The sequence below is a fragment of the Macrobrachium nipponense genome, chromosome 49 (genome assembly GCF_015104395.2).
Source record: "Macrobrachium nipponense isolate FS-2020 chromosome 49, ASM1510439v2, whole genome shotgun sequence".
NCBI classification, from domain to species: domain Eukaryota; kingdom Metazoa; phylum Arthropoda; class Malacostraca; order Decapoda; family Palaemonidae; genus Macrobrachium; species Macrobrachium nipponense.
In genome coordinates this window covers 13400241-13420805 of record NC_087224.1, presented here as the reverse complement: position 1 = coordinate 13420805, position 20565 = coordinate 13400241, and the positions used below count along the sequence as shown (strand labels likewise).

Sequence of the window (20565 nt, the reverse complement as noted above, 5' to 3'; positions counted from 1 at the left end):
TGCTTTATTGCCTCATATGTAGTATCAATGAGTATCTCTGCATCCATACTTTTATCTTGTTCTTTGTTTTCCTTATTTTTTTCTGTCATTTCATTTTTGTTTACTTTTCTTCCGTTTTCCTCTTCTTCTTTTTCTTCTTCTTCTTCCTCCTTCTCTCTTCTTCATCCTCAACTATTTGCTACATTCAATCTTGATTTAATAACATTGTCTTATCCATGATAGACATGTTGAACAAAAAATTCTTGTATCTTTTCTCAAATCTTGTATTACCTCAGCACACTGTGGATGGGGTCGAATGTTGCATGCAGCACATTTTGCTGATTAGGTTTTTGTGGATTGACTATGCTATACCAAACCTTACACAGTTTGCATGCTTTTGGCATTACTTTTTCCTAATGCATCAATTAGTATATTCACAAGATTCAACCTTATTCATTTCTTTGTCGGAATATGTGGTTTATGTATATTTTCTTTATGAGTCTCTTGACCACTTAGGATTTTATTTGGAACTTCTTCAATTATTTCAAGATGTTTTCATTAGATTTGTTCCAGTTTGAAGGATTATATCCTTCTAATATATCTATGAATGCTTTTGTATCTTTTTGGTTAGGACTGTTGCTGATTTCATAGATGAGAAATGCCAGTTCCCTTCCTGCTACCTCATCGTATTGCGAATCTGCTAAACACGCCAAAGAGAAAGAGAGTATTAATCTGAGAGAGGGAGAGATAGAGACACATTAAATTGAAAAGAGAGAGAGAGAGAGCGAGAGAGAGAGAGAGAGAGAGAGAGAAGAGATTAATTTGAATAAGAGAGCGAGAGAGAGCATTAATCTGAGAGAGAGAGAGAGAGAGAGAGAGAGAGAGAACATCAATTTGTAAGAGAGCACAAGTCACTGTTTGTGTGTGTATGTTCGTTTGTTGTTTGTTAGCAAACAACAACAAACGAAAGTCAGCGAGAAATATTGCTATAATTCGGCATTTTGTCGTTGCAATGATTATAGTCAGTAGAAGAAAAAAAATTTAATTTTATTGATACATTTAAATAAATCCTCTAATAAACCGGTTAAAGTGTATTTTATTAATTAGATTTCAATGTTAAATTTAAACTCAAAGAAAAATTAATTCAATGCGTTTTGTCAATTTAAACTCAAAATACATTTTGTAAATACAAACTCAAAATTTTTCCTTATTTGAATTAAAAACCAAATTAAAAAAAACAGGAATTTAAACGAAAAAAATATTAAAATATGTTTCGGATATTCAAACTCAAAATTCAAATTTAAATAAATTGAAGAGAAGATGCCTTTTGGATTTAAATGTACAAATTTTAAACACAATCTAGAAACGCAAACTAAAAATTTAAATTTTAAAAAATTAACTGGAAAATCAGATGCATTTTGAATTTACAATAACATTCAAAATACGAAAAAAAAAAAAATTTCAATGCAATTCACAAATCCCAAACTCAATTATTCAAATCACGCTAAATCTCCCTTTGAGTCTTTTCACGACAAATACGAATTACACGAACTTCGCGTGTCACGAATTTCGCGTAACCTGGGAAAACTCATTCCCGACCTGTTACGGACACGCACGGACAGTGGGGGCTTATTTTGGACAACAGAGGGATGAAATAGTCCTTACGAACGTATGGCATAAAGGCGATTTTCCAATAAAATCTCGTTTATAAGCTTTAAAAGATAATAGCCCTTATGCTCAGAGGCCAAAGAGATGATTTTCCTTTAAAAAGTCCGTCAATGCTATATAACAGAAAATGGACCTTTATATCTATACGAAATAAGGGCGATTTTCCCATAAAATGCATTTTAAGGCATGTAAGGGATAGTAATCCTTATGGTTATAAGATACAGAAGCGATTTCCCTCTAAAATGTCTATATAGTCGTTATTTATAACAGCCACAAATGTCATTTTTCATTGCAATAATTTCCTATTATCTTTTAATCAAAATTCGTCCTTAAGGAATCGTGACGTAGAGTTGACAGTCCCTTGCAGGAATGATTTCCACCACGTGACCAAACGCAAGGGAAAATCACCTTTAACTTAACGTAACACAGAGATCAAATTCATTCCATAACTATTTCTTGAACTTCCTTTTTTTCATATGCAAGGTATTATGACATTTACTGACCCGTGTCATAAGGGTCTTAATCACACACTGACCTTTTTCGTGTGGGGAGAGGGATTCTGGAGTTTGTGGGTAACTTGCAATTACGTATTGATTGTTATTCATTCTCTCTCTCTCTCTCTCTCTCTCTCTCTCTCTCTCTCTCTCTCTCTCTCTCACCATACGTTAGGGGTTCTTTTGTTGTGGATGGGGTTGCTGGTCCATACCTTTATTCACCGGCTGAAACCCACAACAGTCAAGCAACTATCAGATGTATAATGCTAATCATCGGTCAACAGAAGCAGTACATATCTCCAGGGAAATTGAGAGAGAGAGAGAGAGAGAGAGAGAGAGAGAGAGAGAGAGAGAGAGAAAGAGAGAGAGAGAGGTCACGCACCCTTATAAAAACGAAGTATACCTAGTACTCAAGTATACATATTCCATCTCAATTACCTCTTAATGTATAGCTATTACCTGTACTGCCCTTACTCTTATGTCACGTGACTGACCACTATTCTTTTCTGTTCTTACTTTTATTTCACTTATCCTTATTCTTCTCTGTTCTTACTATTCTTCTACTTATCCTCACTTTTCTCTGTTCTCTAACTTATTCGTCTTCTCCTATTTATGATACCTATTATAATATTTTTTTTTAAAAATTGACAGTTCAACTGCATGCGTATATATGAGAGAGAACTCTCTCTCTCTCTCTCTCTCTCTTCCTGTCGTAGACTTTCTGACCGTTACCTGGCCGTCATTTCCTATCCGGAATCGACGGTCTAAAAATATATTTTTTCCTGACTAAGAACTTTCTTTTTCCGCTTGACCTACAAACCTAAGGCTCTCTAGAAAGTCGTATTGAAAAAGCTGTTTATTTCCTTAAGTCTCATTCGCTTGCGAATTTATATTGCGGGAAAGTATATTCGCAGAACTGCGTGAAATGTATTTAGAAAGTTATATTGCATGTATTATATCTTTAGAATTTTATTACATGATATATATATTCTTAAAATTATATTACATGATATATATTCTTAAATTTATATTGCACGAAACAAGTTTATAAAACTATATTGCGTTAAATATATTTACTTTTGGGGTGTTTTACACTTAGATATATTTTATTGAATATTTTAAGATATATATTTTTTAAATGTTCTTTTAGATAAATAAATTGATTTGGGAGGTTGGTGGAGTTAGTAATATATTTCCTTTACAGTCACAATATTAATATTATTATTATTATTATTATTATTATTATTGTTATTATTCATATAAGCATAAATAAAATGCTAAACTGCCAATTTATAAAATAAGAATAATGGAAATATATAACCTATTTCCATACACTTCATTCACTAATCACATTTCCGTTTCCCAATGTGTCATCTTTCCAATTACAAAAAAAAAAAAAAAGTTTATGTCATTTCCGGTGTGGGCAGGATAAGCTCTGCCATATGCCATTGTGACTCTGCTGTCTTTTGCAGTAGAAACTGGCTCGGTAGTTATTTGACTGTTGTGGGTTGCAAGTAGGGTTGGGTAGGAAAGGAACTTGGGGTTAACAGCCTCATCCAAGAATCTTCAAAGTCTATATTCTATCCCCTAAGACTTATATAAAAGTTATTATTATTATTATTTGGTCTATCACAGTCCTCCAATTCGATTGGGTGGTATTTATAGTGTGGGGTTCCGGGTTGCATCCTGCCTCCTTAGGAGTCTATCACTTTTCTTACTATGTGCGCCGTTTCTAGGATCACACTCTTCTGCATGAGTCCTGGAGCTACTTCAGCCTCTAGTTTTTCTAGATTCCTTTTCAGGGATCTTGAGATCGTGCCTAGTGTTCCTATGATTATGGGTACAATTTCCACTGGCATATCCCATATTCTTCTTATTTCTATTTTTAGGTCTTGATTCTTATCCATTTTTTCCCTCTCTTTCACTTCATCTCTGGTGTCCCACGTCACGTTTGGTCTATTTGCACATATCACCCTATCTGTTCTGATACCATAGTCCCAGAGGATCTTTGCCTGATCGATTATTATTATTATTATTATTATTATTATGATAAGCCTCTTAATAAGTTTAACCATAACCACAAAGGTACATTAGATACTAGACTTTTTAAAGTTTAAAACCTCTAAGTATTTAATAGACCTTGCAAACTTTTCAGAAAAAAAATTAATACCCCTGTATACACCAACACAAGTTAACAGAAAGTTCATAAGCCATAACTAATGAACAAACTTCTAAGCTTAAAAAGGGCTTCAGCAGTAATTAGCATCTTGCACCATTACCATTAATAATCATCATAATATTGAAAACATTTTTGAAAGAAGCCAGTGAACTTCTCCAGCGACTGAATAAAAACAAAAACAACAAAAGGGTACCACATGACGTCACAGAAGCCACCAGACTTCTGGGTTACAGTGACGTCATTGCGTGCCAAGTGATGTAACTAGGTCATTAAGCTTCGTTTGGACGGTTAAATGCCACCTGCATATCCTAAACAGGAGTCCTTTGCGTTGTCGTAGGATCCTTTAACTTTCTTTGTACAAAAATAGGATTCTCTGAGAATTCTCTTTGTTTACATTTTGTCTATGACGTCAGATAGGTTGGTACGCCTGTCAACAGTCAGGCTGGCCATTTGTTTATTTATCTTCTTCTTGTAGAAGTAGCTGAGATTTTACGGAAGAGATGGACAATATGGGCGCTTTTCCTTACGCACCCATCACGCCCACGTTGCCCTAAGCTGTGAATTAGCTACGCGGGTGTTAGTTGCATGTTGTGGGTAGCTATTAGTGGCGAGAAAGAAGAGAATGAAGGTAAAATCCTTGATAAATAAAAAGGTGAAGAGCAGAGAATGAAAAAGGATCCAATCCAATTATTATTTTCGGGAACTGGGAGAAAAGATGTTAGCTCGTGTTAGAGACATGATCGCTCTCTCTCTCTCTCTCTCTCTCTTGCTTTTCTCTTTATGTCGCTCAAGCAATATTTAGGCAATTCTCTCTCTCTCTCTCTCACACACACACAGAAACACAGTCGGTCATTTAATTACTGTGATATATCATGAATATTCGCCGTTCTCTGTCTGTCTCTCTCTTTACGTACTTGAAAAACAGTATCAAAATAGTATCTAAAAACACCCACCCATTTTACTTTAATAAAGCGACCTTTGGCCCCACCCCCCAAAAAAGCGAGCAATTACGGTTGGAATCTGTGTCAGAGAGAGAGAGAGAGAGAGAGAGAGAGAGAGGAGAGAGGGAAAGTGCAAACAACCATAGACTTTCGGATTCAAATACGTAACGCTTATGTGATTCCGAAACTGTCAGCTGGCTCAGCATCGTTGCCAGAATATAAACCAAAAATTGATTGGCAACACTGTGTCCAGTCCCTTCGGAACCTGTCATTATTATTTTCTTTTTTTCTTTTCATTGACAGGTTCTGGACAAGTCGTGCATAAACAAAGTGGTTTTACTTTGTAATACATCTAGTTTCTCTGCTTTTTTTTCATAATGCTAGATTACAAAATTACGGCATTCTCTCTCTCTCTCTCTCTCTCTCTCTCTCTCTCTCTCTCTCCTGTTATATATATATATATATATATATATATATATATAAATATGTGTGTGTGTTATATATTCTATATCATATACTTTTATATTAATATATAGATATATAATGGTGTGTATATATATATAAAAATATATTTATATATATATCATATATATTTATATATATATAATATATATATATATCTATATATATATATATATATATATATATATATATATATATATATAATATATAATTATTATATAATATATATACACACACATGCACAACCCATTCATCAATACCAAAACCTATCCATTTCAAACCAGCTAAGTATAATTACACAACAAAAAGTTACTTAAGAAGTAAAAAAAAATCAAAGATATCACGTGACAGACAAGAATCTGAACCCGTTTAACCGAACGACACCAAAACTGGAATTAACTTAGTAATAACAGAGTGTGATCAGTGTTGCTTTGTACTCGGTAACCCTTCCAGTCAATGTCCCCAGTGCCGTGACGTCCTTTGATTGACGTTCGTCATGCAAACAGAGTTAAACGAACGTAAAGTTTTTACTCGTGGGCCAGTTTTTATTTTTGGGCGTGTGTGAACGGGGGAGGGAGGGTGGGGTGGTGTTTGAATACGGGTTAGTTGGTCAATAACCCCAAAAATTATTGTTGTTGAAATGAGTAAAAACTCTCTCTCTCTCTCTTATCTATATATATAATATATATATATATAATATATATATATATATATATATATATATATATATATGATGTACCATATCATCAATCGACTGCCGTTGGTCGCTGATAGGTATGGAAAGAGAGAGAGAGAGAGAGAGAGAGAGAGAGAGCACATCGTTTAGGTAATCACCTTCGTCAAGTAATAAAAAGCATATCTAACAGATTCTCTCTCTCTCTCTCTCTCTCTCTCTCTCTCTCTCTCTCTGTCTCTGTCAGTTGTCATCTAAAAAAGAAAGAAAAGGTTCCCGTGAAATGGCAATAACCGAAATTGCTTTGGCCTGAAAACAGTATGACGTCATATGTGTTTTATTTATTTGTTTTTCGTGAACGACTTTTTTTAAGATTTGTCTATTTTTGTTTTTGTGTGTGTTTTTATTTTGCTTTTTTTCGTTGTCCTTTTTATCTCTGTTTCTATTTGCAAATAGAAAAAGTGAAATAGTTTTGTTTTGAATAATCTTATTTCATAGTTTTTTTATTATTTTGTATATTTTTTCATTTTATTTGTCTGCATATATATATATATTATATATATAGATATATATATATATATAATATATATATATATTAAATTATAATATATATCTTAATATATATATATCTATATATATGTATATATATAATATATTATAATTATACATATATATATGTATATATATATATATATATATATTGCCAAATTCTCTCTCTCTCTCTTTGTATGTACTACTACTTTTTGAAAGGAACAGGACCCCTTTTTTTCTTAGTAAAAATAGAGAGAGAGAGAGACAGAGAGAGAGAGAGAGAGAGAGAGAGAGAGAGAGAGAGAGAGAGATTCCCAATTTACGAAAGTATTCTGAGGTCACTATTTCATTGACTACAAATAGTTTGGTAACTGAGAGAGAGAGAGAGAGAGAGAGAGAGAGAGAGAGAGAGAGAGAGAGAGAGAGAGGACAGGAACACTCGCGTACGTATATGCCACATCTACGATTTTATTCTACGTAAAACGAAGACGAATAACTGGGACTGAGGAAGATGTGTCAGCGTCTCTAATGGCTTCCATATTCCTATATACACTGAGGAGCATCGGTATACCAATAGTACGAAAAAAAAAAAGGAAATAATGCACGTTGCGGCAACAACGAGCAACCTGGTTAATGACAAGGTGAGCAGGTCAGCCTTGTTATTGTTATTCTGGCTGATTTTTTCTCCCCCTTTTCTTAATAAGGTTTAAATCTGCTGGATTTACACGCTGGAATAAACTGACTAACTAGAGGCTATAACAGTTCTGCCTCAATCACTTTCTCTGTGCGTTTCTCTCCAGAGAGAGAGAGAGAGAGAGAGAGAGAGAGAGAGAGAGAGAGGAGAGAGAGAGAGAGAGAGCCCCCTCTTGTCTTTATTTGCTGAGAAAGAGAGAGAGTACTTCTCTTACCTTTCTATTTTGCCGAGAGAGATAGAGAGAGAGAGAGAGAGAGAACCTTCTCTGGTGTTACTTGTTTGCCGATAGATAGATAGATAGATAGATAGATAGATAGATAGATAGATAGATAGAGACAGGCAGAGACAGAGAGAGGACCTTCTCTTGCGTTACTTGTTTGCACGAGAGAGAGAGAGAGAGAGAGAGAGAGAGAGAGAGAGAGAGAGCCCTCTCTTGCCTTTATTTGCTGAGAAAGAGAGAGAGAGAGAGAGGACTTCTCTTACCTTTCTATTTTGCCGAGAGATAGAGAGAGAGAGAGAGAACCTTCTTTGGTTGTACTTGTTTGCCGAGGAGAGAGAGAGCATGAGAGAGAGAGAGAGAGAGAGAGACCCCATACATTACCCTGCGAAATTTTATGACATACGAAGCTTCCACTTCCCCCCCCCCCCCCCCAAGAGTCCCAATCCGTCCCAGCCACTCGAATGCACAAAAATTACCCCCCCCCCCTCCCACGGGACCTCCGGTGGTCCTAGGGATTTGTAGGACCTCCCGGGGACCAAAGACAGTGACCCCCACCCTCAAATATTGACCATGAACCTCTCTCTCTCTCTCTCTCTCTCCACGGTACCTGGGCTGGGTTCACCTGTATAATCTCCCGCCAGTTATAATTCAGTGGAAAGTTTGTCAATATGGAGCCCTGAAAGGGGGGGGGGGTGTGATTGCTGTTAGGGGGCGGACAACGTTCTCTCTTTTTTGTTTTGTGTCTTGCGTTGTTTTGATTGTCGTTCTTCCGTTGTTTCAGTGCGTTGTTTTGATGCCTTTTCTTTGTCTATGTTTCTTGAGACCTTGATTTTTGTAAGCTGGTTACTTGTGATTTCTTGTTTTGATTGTTTTATTCTTTTCTTGTTTTTATTTTAGTTGTATTTTGTTGTTTTGAGGAGGTTTCTACTCTTGCTCTAATAAAGAAAATAATCAACTTTATTTTAACTAAATTGTTACAATCGCCTTGATAAAGACAATAAGCTTATATTTGTATTAACTAATTTCATTGTCTTTCTCCTAAATAATTGTTTTGAAGGGGATGGCTTTACATATATGGGATGAGGTTGCTGCACCCACACCGTTCACCACCCTGGCTGCAACACACAACAGTCGACTGACCACCAGGTGAAAATTCACAAAGTCACTTCTTAATGTCAATAGGGCAACGACTTAGCCTTTTATTTTTTTCAAATAAACAAGAAAACGCCCATATACTGGCCTTCCTCGCCCATTCCGAGGATCGAACCCGTGAACATGTGGGTGTAGAATATACACACAATAAATCGTCTTAACATATAAATATAAGAATTAAATTCAGCACAAAAAAAAAAAATAAAACAAAAATGGCGAATTAGGACTCCTAAATATATTTGTTGCAATATCGTAGGACTCGTAGGATGCGTCTGAATCCTGGTGGAGGGAGAGGCAAGGTCACTCACTGTCTCGCTGGAGATGGGGGACGGGGGGTGGGGGGTGCCCTTTCAAGGAGTATAGGAAGTTATGTGTGGGAATCCTAAAGATGCATTGAACACGAAGGATTCTAGTCTAAAGGATTTTTGTTCAAGGGAAGGATACCTCAGATAATGGCAGGTTTGAGTGATGGTAGTTTAGGATGATGGTACCATTAATAATGTTGTTCAAAATAAAGATATCTTAGGTAATAATTTATTTAAAAAGCGTGGTACTTTACATAATAATAGTTTTAAATAATAGTATCTTTGCTAAGAGTTGTTTACAATAATGGTACCATAGGTTATGGTTGTTGAAAATCATGGTACCATAGCAAGTAATTGCTTAAGATAATGGTACCTTCATCAAGTGCTGTTTAAATAATGGTATCTCAGATAGTGGTTGTTTAAATAATGTTTTTATCTTAGATAAAAACATTTCTAGATAATGGTATCTTAGAAAATAATGATTTGAAGTAGTGGTACCTTAGATAACAATGGTTTTAAATAATGAAGCCTTATTAACAGCTCTTTCAGAAATGGTATATACCTCAAGTGATGTCTAAAACACTGTACCCTCAGGTAATCGTTTACAAAAATAAAGTGACCAAAGATGATATTCGTTTGGAAGAAAGCAACTTCTAAATCACATAAGAGCGATTGTCCCGTGCTGTATACACGTATAGCCTACCCCCACACGTGGAATGGGAAAAAAAGATTTAACGCAGTATAGAAAAGCTTTTAACTAGATAACCAATAAGCTTAATCTTTAAAATTGCCTGTAATGAAAGGCTACACATAGGCTAAACCACGCACGCGCGCGGGAAAACACGCGTCACACAACGACGTCACTCCCCCAAGGATAAACAAAACCCGATGTGGTGTGACTCGCAAGGACCATGGAAGCAGGAGAAGACGCGAGGAAAACAATGATGACGTCACTCGGCAACGATGAATAAAACACGCCCATGTGCCAGGGAATTTCCCTAACAAAAGATTATTACCTGTGATTACCCGTCACGATTGTTGTGGTCAGGTGATGTATGTGTGTGGTTTGTTATGTGTGGTTTTGTTCTTGTGGGGCGCCGTGAGGTGGGGGGTGGGAAATCGAATCTGTGGGGGTTTTGTGGGGAAATTACACCGGATCAGAGCACTGAAGAGATGGGTTGTGGTGGAGAAAGTGAAACTGAAGTGTTATGAAGTGCAGTTAAAATGAAACTGAATTTTTTGGAAGTGTTATGAAGTGCTATTAAAATTAAACTGATTGTTTTTGAAGTGTTGTGAAGTGCAATTATAATCAAACTGAATTATTTTTTTGAAGTGTTATGAAGTGCAATTAAAATTAAACTGATTTTTTTTGAAAGTGTTGAAAAGGAAACTGAATTGTACTGTAAAAGTTTGACTGAAAAATTAAACTGAAGTGTTGCAACTTGCTGGGAAAACTAAACTATAGCCTAGTCGATTTATGTGGGGTGGTAGCTGGGTTGGAAAGAGACGCCCCCCCCCTCCCCCCACTCTCTCTCTTTCTCTCTCTCTCTCTCTCTCCATAAACAACTCAGCCCTCTGGCACAGTCAGATAAAGTGAGAAAGTTAAGAATAGCTGGTACATGAATCCACTGGGCATAAGCCCACCTCAGCCACAACCCCTTATTGTTTTGGGGGGGTGGGGGCCGTATCATTGCGTGCTTGCTGTCACGCGCAAGCTCGCTACATCGTGTGAAAACCAAGGTCTTTTTTCTCACACACTGATAAGGAATAATGTCAGAAGTGTTGGGAAATCCACGTGAAGAGAGAGAGAGAGAGAGAGAGAGAGTCAAGATAATCCTGTTTTATATTGCGTCATTGGATATAGACGCGTTCTGTTCAAGGAAACTGGGTTGGTATATTAGTTATTTGTTTTGAGGCCAGAATGCTTTGCAAACTTATATTTCCGCATCTCTCTCTCTCTCTCTCTCTTTGTGCAACAAACAGGCATGTCTGTGAGTATACTTATGGTAAGATAGCTTTAGTAAATACACACTTTTTACAGCGAAAGAAATGAAAACTAATAAAAGGAAGTATATATATATATATATATATATATATATATATATATATACATATATACATACATACATACATATATATATATATATATATATATAATATATATATATATATATATATAATATATATACACACAGAGAGAGAGAGAGAGAGAGAGAGAGAGAGAGAGAGAGAGAGAGAATCACCAAATATTCCAGTCATCATGACCAACCAAAACCAGAATTCGTTCATTCAAACGAAATCTGCCTGCCCTCGATTTTGCAAGAAGGTCAGATGTCAGCGCTCGGGGCGCCAGAGGTCAGGAAAAGGTCAAATGTCAGACAGGTCACAGTAACGCGAGAAGTGTCGTCTGTTCTCGAGGGAATAATGGAAGAGGTGGTATTTTGGGGGGCCTGGATTTTCCAGTTGGATCTGGTTTCCAGGCGTCAGCGTGGACCTATTTTTTAGCCCCAACACGCTCGACTAACGACCACATACCTAATTCTCTCCTTTCGATCCACGTGATTCATTCATTCAGGTCTCTCGCTGATGAGGCTGGCGCCCAGGATTCGATTCCTTGAGGGGAGGGAAGGAGGACGAACGGATATGCCCACTGATAAAAACTCAATGTATACCCTCTTTGACCTATGCAATGAATAGTGTACCTGGCAGTTATAAGACTGTGGTGCCTGCAACTATGGTTTAAAATAGGTCATGAGCCTGGCATCCTCATCCCAGAGCATTTCCTGAGAATTTTGAATAGTTAATAATTACCTGCAGCTTGTAACAAATATATTATTGAGGGATGAAACTGCAGGGCCTACACCTTACCCCAAAGGTATTCAAGAGGAACATCAAATAGTACAGCGAATTAAAAACCGTGAAAACCAACTAAAAAATATGCCTGTCTCAGCTCCCTTACCTTGTGCACAAACTCCTCGACGATGTATATCAGGAAGAACCCTGCGCAGACGACCAGCTCCGCCAGAGGGTAGTCCCCTCCGACGGACAGGTAGCCCATGGCGAAGGCGCCGCTGAAACCTTCCCTGGTCTCGGGCAGCATGTGGATGAAGACCGTCGCCAGGAGGACGCCGCCCCCGAAGCACAGGAGGCAGCTGGTGATCCTCTCCCTCTTCTTGCTGCCCTGGTTGAGGTACCTCCTGAGTCGCAGCGGCAGGAGGCCGAAGAAGAGAGAGAGGGCGCCCAGGAGGGTCAGGGCGATGATCTTGGTCGTCAGGAGCTCCATGGCTTTGTTTGTGTTTGGCTCGCTCCTCTAATTCTTCTTCTTCTTCTTCTTCTTCTTCTTCTTCTTCTTCTTCTCGAGACTGTCTGTCCTTCTGCCGTAAGGGCTTCCTGGGTTTGTTTACCTTTTAGCTGCCTCTTCTTCTTCTTGGAAAAGGTTGTTCTTCCAGAAGGTCTTTCTGGGTTTGTTTACCTTTTTACTGCGTCTTCTTCTTCTTGGAAAAGTTTGCTCTGCCAGAAGGTCTTTCTGGGTTTGTTTACTTTTTTACTGCCTCTTCTTCTTCTTAGTAGGTTTGCTCTGCCAGAAGGTCTTTCTGGGTTCTGGGAAACTGGACGAACGTGTTCCTGTAATATTGCCCTTGGATATTTGTAGATCTATACTCCTCTAATATTTTCAACTATTCTTCCCTAAGAGCAGATTTTCATATATTCTTCAAAAGGCGTCATGACGTATTCTTAACCGAAGAATTCATCCAACCATTCTATTTCCGTCGCGAATCAGAACCGAACAGTTTCAGAACTTCAGAAAACACTGCACAGACAACTCACTGACTCAAAAATAGCAATGAATAAATATTAAGATAAAAAAGCCACTCATCTCACTAGACGATCGTAAGGAAAGGACATACAATATGTAATGAAGGTTGCTGTTGTGCTTGCCAGAGCAGAGGGTGGCTGGAAGAGACCTCAAGGTATTTGTGCTTGTCTTAGTCACACACTACCTTCCCTTGCAGCGAACACATCTGGGCATTGCGGGTACTGTTGGCACTGGAAATAAGAAAAAATAATTATATTAATTTTTTTTTTTTGGAAATGATATTGATTTCATTTTTTGCAAATATATTTCTAAAGCACACTATACATATATACTATGTATACACACACACACACATATATATATATATACCACAGGAAAATAAGTAGAAAGTTAGTACCAAGCACTTTCGCCTTTATTCGGGCACTGCGCCCTAACAAATGCCCGAATAAAGGCGAAAGCGCTTAGTACTAAATTTCTGCTTATCCTTTTTCCTGTGGTATTCGCTTACATATTGGAAGTCACGTGCATCTACTGTGATTTTTTAAGCATACATATATATCCACACATCTATTTATACATACATAAATACGTTTATACAAAAATGCAAGTAGACCTTGAATATTATTTACAATTACGAGTGACAATGATACGCATCTACTCCAAATAGCTTTCTCTCTCTCTCAGTTCCCAACGGGTGACATAACACCTTTTTTTAATTTCGTCCCAAAACGTGACATCACGCTTACGAGAGACTCGAGAATTCAGCTGGAATGTGTGGTTACGGTCCAACTATTCTCTCTCTCTCTCTCTCCCTTTTACCCTGTAGTTTGTTAGTTTGTTCTTGTGCTAGATTTAATATTTTTTTTTCATGACAGTTGGAATAAACGTTCAAAATTCTGAATAATAATGATAATAATAATGATAATAACTTTTTTTTTTTTTTTTGCTCTATCACAGTCCTCCAATTCGACTGGGTGGTATTTATAGTGTGGGGTTCCGGGTTGCATCCTGCCTCCTTAGGAGTCCATCACTTTTCTTACTATGTGCGCCGTTTCTAGGATCACACTCTTCTGCATGAGTCCTGGAGCTACTTCAGCGTCTAGTTTTTCTAGGTTCCTTTTCAGGGATCTTGGGATCGTGCCTAGTGCTCCTATGATTATGGGTACAATTTCCACTGGCATATCCCATATTCTTCTTATTTCTATTTTCAGATCTTGATACTTATTCATTTTTTCCCTCTCTTTCTCTTCAACTCTGGTGTCCCATGGTATTGCGACATCAATGAGTGATACTTTCTTCTTGACTTTGTCAATCAACGTCACGTCTGGTCTATTTGCACGTATCACCCTATCTGTTCTGATACCATAGTCCCAGAGGATCTTTGCCTGATCGTTTTCTATCACTCTTTCAGGTTGGTGCTCGTACCGCTTATTACTGCAAGGTAGCTGATGTTTCTTGCACAGGCTCCAGTGGAGGGCTTTTGCCACTGAATCATGCCTCTTTTTGTACTGGTTCTGTGCAAGTGCCGGGCATTCGCTTGCTATGTGGTTTATGGTTTCATTTTTCGTATTGCACTTCCTACATATGGGAGAGATGTTATTTCCGTCTATCGTTCTTTGAACATATCTGGTTCTTAGGGCCTGATCTTGTGCCGCTATCATTCCTTCAGTTTCCTTCTTTAGCTCTCCCCTCTGTAACCATTGCCATGTGTCATCGCTGGCCAGTTCTTTAGTCTGTCTCATGTATTGTCCGTGCATTGGTTTGTTGTGCCATTCCTCTGTTCTGTTTGTCATTCTCCTGTCTCTGTATATTTCTGGGTCTTCGTCTACTTTTATTAGTCCTTCTTCCCATGCACTCTTTAGCCACTCGTCTTCACTGGTTTTCAGATATTGCCCCAGTGCTCTGTTCTCAATGTTGACGCAGTCCTCTATACTTAGTAGTCCTCTCCCTCCTTCCTTTCGTGTTATGTATAGTCTGTCCGTATTTGCTCTTGGGTGTAGTGCTTTGTGTATTGTCATATGTTTCCTGGTTTTTCTGATCTATGCTGCGGAGTTCTGCCTTCGTCATTTCCACTTTATTCCTGCGCTGTATCTGATTACTGGCACTGCCCGTGTGTTATGACTTTTATCATATTTCCAGCGTTGAGTTTTGACTTGAGTATCGCCTTGAGTCTATGCATATATTCTTTCCTGATCGTGTCCTTCATCTCTTGGTGTTTTATATCTCCTCCTTCCATTATTCCCAGGTAATTGTATCCAGTCTTATCTATGTGTTAGATGTTGCTCCCATCTGGTAGCTTTATTCCTTCAGTTCTCGTTACTTTGCCCTTTGGTATATTGACTAAGGCGCATTTTACTATTCCAAACTCCATCCTGATGTCCACAGATACAATCCTTACAGTCTGGATTAGGGTATCTATTTCCTTGATGCTCTTACCATACAGCTTGATGTCGTCCATGAACATCAGATGGTTGATTCTGTTGCCTCTTTTCTTGAGTTGGTACCCGGCATCCATCTTCTGCAGTACTTTTGTCATGGGAATCATGGCTACTATAATAATAATAATACTTATTATTATTATTATTATTATTGGACTCAAGTAACTTGTAATTAAATCTAAAAATCAAGAAATAAAATAATATATCTAATTTTTTTTTTTGCAAACAGTACAACAGACAAGTAGCAGTAACAGTTTCGGTACAACCCAAAATTTTACAGTAACAATTCGGGCACCGACCGCGGTAACTGTTCCTTTAATCGAGGAACAATGGAACAAAAGACTTGTTTCAGAGGAACACACCCGGGATGTTCTACTGACCAGGAGAGAGAGAGAGAGAGAGAGAGAGAGAGAGAGAGAGAGAGAGAGAGAGAGAGAGAGAGCTTTCAAAATGTTTAGCAAATTGACCCCCGCAAATTGTATGAATGGAGAAATGTCATGATGGAACTTTCACGTTATAACCGTTATTCGTTGTGATGTAGGCCAGCCCCATTGTGGTTCTCTCTCTCTCTCTCTCTCTCTCTCTCTCTCTCTAATACTGCGTCAGCGGACGGAAATTAACCGAAATTAACCGTCATCTCTCGTCCCGAACAATGACTAGACACAATCAAGCCCAACATGACTGCAGAACACATTAGTCTGAGCGTCTTGGATGCGGAGGAACCTTGAGGTATAGCAAACACTGACAGCCACCAATTACAACCGGACAGACGAGCTTCCAGGAAGGACATCGGTGGCATCTGCAAGCACCTGAATGCAAATAAGTCCTGGGGCACGTAGTGGGAATGCCCAGGTTAAGCAGAGTTCGCGGAACTCCAGGGAAATACCCGGGAAGTTCTCTCGGGTCGAAACCGGATTCGCTACACGTAACCTGGGACCATCTTTTCCTTGATCGAGAGATATTTCTTATTTTCTTCCTATATTCGTTTTCTGACGCGCTTTCTCTAACTTTCCAGCGGTGGATATGATGCAATAATCTCTCGTCAGTCTGTGCACGCAGAGAAAGAGAGAGAAATGGCAGAATGAGAGAGAGAGGTCTGGTACTATCGCGTGCAAACCTCGTCCATAGTTGAATCACTTTCGGATGCAAAAACCCCCACCCGATATTCGTTCTAACTATCAAGTATGCATCTCCATCTTCTTTACTTTTATTATTTTCAGTATTCATAATATTCCAGTTTGTATTAATAGTAAAACTCTCAGAGAGACCCCTTCCGTGTTTTACGACAAGTCAAGTCGTACAAGAATCGTCCTGAGCACCGAGTTACGACCGTAATATTTTCGGGGACTCTGTTGTTACCTCAATTTCCAGCGAATGTTTATAGCCGCGAGGCGAAATGTATTCTTAGCACACACGGCAATGGAGAGAGAGAGAGAGAGAGAGGAGAGAGAGAGAGAGAGAGAGAGAGAGAGAGAGAGAGAGAGAGAGAGAGTTTGTTTAAATATCGTATAGGTCTAACACTGCGCTCGTTTTCTGTTGTCAAAGATTAGGCCTATTCTTGTATTCCCACAATGTATAGCTATGTTGTCAATCAGCTATTCATTTGGTACAGTCTATCTCTCTCTCTCTCTCAAAGGCTACGTGAATCCATAGGTAATTCCTCAAGGATACATAATATAACCTTGCTGTTTCTCAAGGTTAAGCAGTGTCTGCCTGCCTGTTTACCAATCTCTCTCTCTTCTCTCTCTCTCTCGTCTTCTAAATCTTCTCTCTCTCATTCTCTCTCTCGTCTCTCTCTCTCTCCTCTCTCTCTCTCTCTCTTCTCTATATATATATATATATATATATATATATATATATATATATATATCGAAATGATAGGTACCCTATTAACTAACACTTCAATTAAAAAAAGATTGACGATAACTGATAGGTCTAGGAAAATGGCGGCGCAGGATCAGAGGCCAAGTACGCCTGTGAATAATTTCTTATTATTGCATTAATGAACCCGCTGCCTTAATTCTAAGGTCAGAGGTCACGGCATTTGACCTTCTAGACGAAACTCTTCAAAGGAGATGATTTGAATATGGTAAATGTTAATTTTTTTTTTTTTCAGTACATAGGCCTATTTAAAAAATTAGGTCTAGGAAGCCAATTTTGAAGGCTTAGATAATAGTACTACTTCCAACTAAGTATTTTGTAGGCTTATTCATCGAGTAAGCGAAAAAATCAATAAAAATTCATGACACAAAACCATATGAACTATTTGCGAGTCAAAAGTCCCAGATACACACCCCTGTCTCAGACGGACTTTTACACCAAACTAATACTCTGTTTTTTTCCATCTGTCCATCCTCCTGTGGTGTTTTTGTATGGTAACACTGCATCCCGGGCTTTAAATAGTTACGGCTATGTGTAAGTTTTAGGTAAATAAAAGGATATCTGGGTGTACATTTGCAAACTGAAGTGTTTTAATAATTTATCTGTATGCGAAGTAACACCGTTAATATTCGAAATAGGGATATTATTATTATTGTTGAATATAAGCTGAATGTAACTAACTATCTAAAGGCCGGGACGCAGTGTTACCATACGGAAACACCACAGGCGGATGGAAATAAAAAAAAAAAACTAGTCACTCTCCCGTACACATATTCTGACAATCACATCTCTCTTCCATCTATAGGTAATTGTGACTGATTTTAAACATTAAAAATCTGTGTAATACATCCTTGAAGCGCATCTATTATCAGTCACACTTTCTGAATCAAAACTACGGAATAAAAACAGTAATATATATAATTATACTTTGCTGCAATTGCTTTTAGGTACTCGTATTCCCCAAAGGTCAATTCTCAGAGAAATCAATGTAATTATCACGTCATTATTACACTCCAACGAGTTCTTTTACGACCTGCGTATCCTGGTGCTTCTGGGAGAAGTGGCGCGGGAATTACAGGTTTCTGTAATTTAAGGTTAATTACAGTTGACTCCCAAAATAGTTTTTTTTGCGTTATGAATTACACGAGGAAAGAAAATGTCATTATTTTTCCAGATCTTGAATATATATATATATATATATATATATATATATATATATATATATATATATATATATATATTATATTCTAAACTGAACCGGAAGTGGGTATAGACGTCATTTCCGGTTTTGAATATGATTTTCCCCCAAAAAATTTAAAAAAGGAATAATCTTTCCTTATTCGACTTAAAATTTACTTTTTTTTATATATGTGGTTTCATAATAGAGAAAACCATCCTATACTCTGTTTTTTCCATCTGTCCATCCCGCCTGTGGTGGTCGCGCATGGTAACACTGCTTCCCGGGCTTTAAATAGTTTTAGGTAAATAAAAGGATATCTTGGTGTACATTTACAACTGAAAAGTGTTTTTAATAATTTACTGTATGCGAATTACACCGCTAACATTCGAAATAGGATGTTATTTAAAGCCCGGGACGCAGTGTTACCATGCGCAAACACCACAGGCGGATGGACAGATGAAAAAAACAGAGTATAGTATCGATTATCTCTATTTTCTTTATCTTACTTTCTTACGCTTTGTTCAGCCTACCAATTTGTAATCTTATTTTCTTGGTAGTTTATTATCTTGGTGTATCAGCACATCTTAGCTCGCTATCTTGATTCTATCTTAATCACTTTTCTGTAATACTAAGTTTTCTAATATTTCTTTAATATTCTTCTTATCTTCATTTCATCATGTCTATATCAATCGGACTTTTAAGATAATAATAATAATAATAATAATAATAATAATAATAATAATAATAATAATAATAATAATAATAATAATTGAAAAAGAAACCCACAAAATCATTTTGTAACTTGTTTACTTCTAAGTATTTACTTTTAGTTTAAGTAAACAAGTTACAAAGTGATTTTGTGGGTTTCTTTTTCAATCTTCAGAAGAAAACTGAAAGAAGTTTTTATTTGGTTTAATAATAATAATAATATTAAACTTTCTTCTACTATATTTGCTTGTATTTACAAGTGTCTGTTTTTAAGTAAAGTAATGTATGCATGCATGCATGAATGTTAACGTATATGTACTTATATACAAGGAAGGTGTATATATATATATATATATATATATATATATATATATATATATATATATATATATATACACCTTCCATATATATAAAGTACATATACGTTAACATTCATGCATGCATGCATACATTACTTAAAAAACAAAGTCTCTTGTAAATTAAATACAAGCAAATACATTAGAAGTAACGTTATTGTTATTATTATTATTATATCAAAAGTCCGAGTTGGCATGGACATTATATATTAGAAGAAAGTTTATTATTATTATTATGACTATTATTATTATTATTATTATTTTATTATTTCAAAGTCCGAGTTGACATATATGTACTTATATATATATGGAAGGTATATATATTATATATATATATATAATATATAATATATATATATATATAGTAATATAACATATATTCATATACACACACACACACATATATATAAATATATATATATAGTATATATATATATATAATATATATATATATAATGTAATCATCTTCGTGTCCCAACCGTTCGTATAGCTAGACCATACACCGGAAATTGTACTATAACCGCCAAGGTCAAACCTACACCAAGGAGTCGAGCCTGGGAACACGTGCTTTTAACGAATATTTCAAACATTTAACATGATAAATTAACCATTTGTTAGCGTTAAATTCTGCTAAGTCGCAAAAACACGTTGTATAGTTTGACGAGTATTCTATCAATTTAACACAATGAATTAAGCTTTTTTTAACATCAAGTTCTGTTATTTTGCAAAACACGTTAAATTGATTAATTTAACTAATATTTCAAATATTTAACACGATCCATTGAACCTTTTTGACATCAAATATTTACATTTGTAAAGCACGTTAAACAATTTAGTTTAACGTATATTTAACACATTTAACAGAAGATAAATTAACAATTCTAACA

General features: G+C 36.7%; 1 protein-coding gene across 1 annotated transcript in view; it reads right to left on the bottom strand.

Annotated features, from left to right (window-relative positions):
* LOC135205240 (uncharacterized) overlaps positions 1-20565 on the bottom strand; it is a 50318-nt gene that overhangs the window by 29036 nt on the left and 717 nt on the right. The window contains exon 2 of the mRNA XM_064235589.1: positions 12258-13345. Within this exon, the coding sequence (XP_064091659.1) occupies positions 12258-12581 (324 nt within the window). The 5' untranslated portion in view covers positions 12582-13345. The remainder of the gene's footprint in view (positions 1-12257; positions 13346-20565) is intronic.